Below are 4,708 nucleotides of genomic sequence, written 5' to 3'. Positions count from 1 at the left end.
ACACACGCAAGGGTGTGGATCTCGTTCATTTTCATGTAGAAAACGAGAGCGAAACTACAGAGAAAAGAAACGTCCCATGCATCACGGCCTGACGACGGATTCCTGTTTCCTGCAACAAGGGGAGTCTCCACTGTGACCTGTTTGGAAACTGGAAAGGAGAGCGAAGACAGGATGCTGCTTTTCCACGCTTCGCTGGAGGTTTCTGGGTCCCCACAGAGCTCGGGAAACAAACAGTCATGAGGTCACGCTTTCGGGGGCCAGAGACACCTGAGCAACAGGCCCCCTTGCAGAAGGCAAAGGGGTGGGCCTGAGTGTGACTCCTGTGTGGACGGGACTATCCCCCTCGCGGTCTGTTGCAGGCTCAAGGTGGGGATATGTCATCTGTGAACCATGTGGATGAAAACGGACAATCACCCGAGTCTCGGCTCATTGCTCTCTGGGCAATTCGCTCATTCCTCGGGAGGCGGAATTCGTCCGAATCGCTCCGGGATGAAGTGACCCAGGCGGGCCATCCGGAGGGCCCGTGAGCGCCCCGCAGGCAGACACGGCTGTGGGCCAAGCACTCAGCCTGCACTGGGCACCCAACATTTTCCGGGAGTGCGAGGTCCTGCTGGTCCTGGAGGCAGAAGACCGCTTTTCTCTCTGCCTTGCTCTCTCTGTCTCTTGCTCCCTTTCTCTCTCTGTCCTTCCCTTCCTCCCTCCCCCCTCCCTACCTCCCTTCCTCCCCCCTCCCCACTTTCTCCTTTCCAATGTCCCTCTGTCCATCTGTCCTTTTCTCGCTCCATTCCTCCTTTTCTCTCTGTTTCTGTTCCTCTCTCCATCTCTATTTTTCAACATTATATGATCCCATTGTGTGTATCTGTGTGTTAACATTTTTAGCAATGAAGTTCATTTTCATTAAGATATGTATATTGTTATTTAGACATGTTATTTATGTATGTGCATTTGTTTAATAAACATAAATTTATTTCAGAGTTATTCTACAGCGTAGTGTAAGCATAACTCATAAGCCGTGTCAACCCAAAAATTGTGTGACTCGCGTTACTGTGATTCTTTTCTATTGCAGTGCTTGAGAATAAAATCTCTATATCTCCAATTTGTATCTGTGTATTACCATTGAATTGGCCCCATTTCCTGTAGTGACAGAACACTATTCCCGGACTATGACAAGAGCTGCGGACTGTGGGGAGGTCAGGGTTAGGATGATGCAGAAGTGAAGATAAGACATTCTCTTTTTCACATCTTTATTAAATACAAATTCCATATGAAATAAATTTAAAATTCCAAACAACATTAATGTTTATTTCATTACATAAAATGAAAATTATAAAGCAACCAAACAAGTCATTAATACACTTAGATAATGAAAGATTGTATGATCTCAGTACAAAATACAAGTAGAATATACATCAAATATAACAAATACACTGTGTTGTAGTCATATGCTGCAATACAGTACAATCAATTGAAATGTATAAAATACAATAAAATATAAATTCAGGATGTTTAAAATGAAATAAAACATGAGACATGTCAATAAATAAGTACAAACATTTACCATTTAATATATCTTGACTTAAATTTTATGTAGAAATATTAAAAGTAAACATTGCATAGTAATTTTACTATAATTATATCAAACTGTAAAAATGTATAGACATTTTCCCACAGGGAGTGCTACTAATGGTTTGTGGATATTAGTACTCCATGGGTTCAGGCTGGAAGAGTGAGAGCCTACAACATTTTCTGGATTAAAAGAGAAGCAATTTCTTGGTAAAGCGGCTCATGCCTGTAACCCCAGCACGTTGGGAGGCGGAGGCTGGCAGATCATTTGAGTCCGAGGCCAACCTGGCCAACGTGACAAAACTCTACTAACAATACAAGAAAAAAAAATTAGCCAGGCATGGCGGTACATGCCTGTAGTCCCAGCTACTTGGGAGGCTGAGGCATGAGAATTGTTTGAACCTAGGAAGCAGAGGTTGCAGTGGGCTAAGATTGTGCCACTGCACTCCAGCCTGAGTGACATAGCAAGACTGTCTCAAAAAAAAAAAGAGCATATAATTTTATATTTACTTTTCTACAATCTAAAATATGCAAATTCACAATTACAATCTAATATTTTTCTGATTATATAGAAATGCACGACTGTCATCAGACATCCAAAAGGCATCAAATGTGTAACATGAAATATAAAATTTGTCTATAGCCTTAGCGGTCTGCAAAATGCAGGGCTCAGCATTCTGAGTATACCGCTCAAGTTTCTTTCCTATGACTTCTTCAGGTTCTGTCATTTATTAACACAGTGTGTCTAAAATTGTCACTGCTAGTCATCTGGAAGAATCTGAGAAGAAGCAGGTCCTTGTTCTCATTCCTAGAGCTGCATCTCTGCTGAATAGGGTCAGGGTGCTCCCAGCTTAGCCTTATCTGATCCACTGACAGGCTCAGTTATCTCCTGCCCAGGGAAGGGATGGGTTTCTCTCTCCAAGGCTGAATCCCCAGGACCAGGCAGTGTGGCTGGGACAAGCCAGCTCTCAGCAGGGAAGACATAAGCTGCCTGGGTGGCCATGGAATACAAGGTCTGCACCTGGGCACACAGAGGCCCCCGGAGCTGAGTGAGCAGTATCCGCTGCTCACAGGTCAGTGGAGAATGGATCTGCTGTGCCCACACCTGGGCTAGGTCTTGATAAACAGCCTCTGACATAGCTCGCACAGAGGTCACCAAGCTTTTTCGAAGTGACGGTGTTTGGACTCCTAGGGCCCGAGATCTATGCCGCTTGCTGCGCCCAGTGCGAACCCTGGAACGTCCCCTATGGTGGACATCACAGGTCTCCTGGATTTCACTGTTGTGCACAGCGGTGGAGGATCTTGATTTTTTATTCAACGTCAAGCTGCACTCCTCTTCTGGACAGTTCCCTGCAAAGAAAGCATGTGAGAGACTCATCAGAGCAGTCCCCACAGACCCTGATTTCCAGAACCCCTTGTGCACCCAGGTGAACCCCACTTGTTTCTCCCACTTCTTCCTGTCCATCTCAGCACTGGAATGAAGTGAGGCTGAACCGCTTGTGAGTCCCCAGATATTCTCAGAGTGCCAAGATCTCAAAAATTTACTTGTCAATAAGTAACTCCCTTTCCGCTCCAGCCTCATATAAAAGTTTCCTGATTATTTGCTTTTTGGGGCAAACCAAAAACAAAAAAACCACCACCACCAACAACAACAACAAACACCAAGATTCTACCTGCTCTGTCTTTGCAGCTGTCCTTGGAACTGATTTTTCTTTTCCTGCAGTTTTCCCGGTATGAGCTGGACTCTGGTTCTGTGAACACAATGAAAGTTTGAGAAAGTGCCTCCAACTGAACACCCTGAAATTCCTAGTCCATCCTGGACACACAGGAGCTGAGGTTACCAGCAAACTCCAGCTCTCTTCTGTTCTCCAGTGTCAAGGATCTGTACGGCCCTCGCTGCCAAGGAGCTCCCAGTTTCCTTGCCAGGGGAGCCTGTGTTGCTACCCTGTCCCTTCTCACCTTGAAAGAGCCAAATCTTACCTGATCCAGCAGTGCTGTTCCCGGCCTTGAGCTTGGTTTCCTCAGAATTCTCCTTGTTTGGATTGGGCTCTGATCCTGCTGCAAAAGAAAGTTTAGATGAGTCACCTCTCCCTAGGAAGAGTCCCATAGTCTATCTCTGATGCATTTTTGCAGATCAGTCTTTCATGTGAAGCTCTTCTGCCAGTGTCACGAGTGAAAACATTTCTCAAAGTCCCCTGAGAGCACCAAGCCATTTCTCATCCCCAAATCTCAAAATAAAACCCTACTAAAGACATATAGCTCAGTATCCCTGATTCCAACCCTCCTTCCAGCCTCCACAGGAGCAGCCCAAGGCCTTACCTTGCCTTTGTGTGTGCTTCTCACTGGAATGGGAGAAGGCGGTCTTGCCTTTTCCTTTGAATGGTTTCTTCTCATCTGAGCCCTTTTCTGTAAAGGAGATCTGCTGGAAAGGGGGCTGGTCAGTGGAGCACTGGATGGAGGAGCAGTGGAGATCGGCGTCTTCATTTCCCTTTCCCATGTTGAAGCTCAAGTCAAAGGTGCGCTCTCTCACACGTCCAAAGGCAGAGTGTGGGTTTTTCTGAAAGACCTGCCTTTTATACCTCCCTCGGCTGGGCGTGGCTTACTCTTATTGGCTGAAGAGTTTTCTCATTTCTGCCGCTTCTTAGAGCCTCAATCAGAAGTTTCTTGCTGTAGTTCTACTGGGGACCTAGACACAGTTAAGGGGAGACATTTTCAGGGTCCTCTTACAGTGTCAAGAAAACAAAGAACTGGGAGCACAGGGATCGGAAGATCGGGGAATCTTTTCTTCCAATTTCTGTTTCAGTTCCTACCTGGAAGGTTTTATGATCCTGTTCACCTTTCAAGATGCACAATTAAACATGCCTATATTGACATATGTTATATATTTTGCTCAGAAGAAGAATTTATTATACATAGTGTTAACATTGTATGCATAGATATTATAACTTCTTAAATGCTTGGAAACAACAAATGTTAAATTATGGTTGATTGTATTAGATCCACACCTATATGATGAAATAAAAATGCAGAGAAAAAATAAATACCAAATGAAATGGCCCTTCCTACCTTAAAAATGGGAAGATAATTAGATCAAATGCAATAAAATTGAATTGATTAGGTTGAGCCAGTGCTAACCTAATCAGCC

The 4,708-nt window shown here is 44.5% G+C and overlaps 1 protein-coding gene across 2 annotated transcripts; it reads right to left on the bottom strand.

The window, feature by feature from the left end:
* Positions 1–2,370: 2,370 nt before the first annotated feature.
* LOC100434283 (protein FRG2-like-2) lies at positions 2,371–4,080 on the bottom strand. Of its 2 annotated transcripts, none has more exons than XM_054545775.2 (4): positions 3,883–4,080; positions 3,544–3,621; positions 3,237–3,314; positions 2,371–2,913 (listed from the first exon to the last, which is right to left on the bottom strand). In XM_054545775.2, exons 1-4 carry the CDS (start codon positions 4,058–4,060, stop codon positions 2,399–2,401), a joined length of 849 nt encoding a protein of 282 aa, XP_054401750.1. In that variant the 5' UTR covers positions 4,061–4,080; the 3' UTR covers positions 2,371–2,398. The 2 variants fall into 2 exon arrangements, with proteins under 2 accessions (XP_054401750.1, XP_054401751.1); XM_054545776.2 differs by having other exon boundaries at positions 3,544–3,618.
* Positions 4,081–4,708: the final 628 nt, after the last annotated feature.

This window comes from Pongo abelii, chromosome 11, assembly GCF_028885655.2.
Source record: "Pongo abelii isolate AG06213 chromosome 11, NHGRI_mPonAbe1-v2.0_pri, whole genome shotgun sequence".
Classification (NCBI taxonomy): Eukaryota; Metazoa; Chordata; class Mammalia; order Primates; family Hominidae; genus Pongo; species Pongo abelii.
The sequence above is the reverse complement of the archived record's forward strand: the minus strand, read 5'-3'. Positions and strand labels throughout refer to the sequence as shown.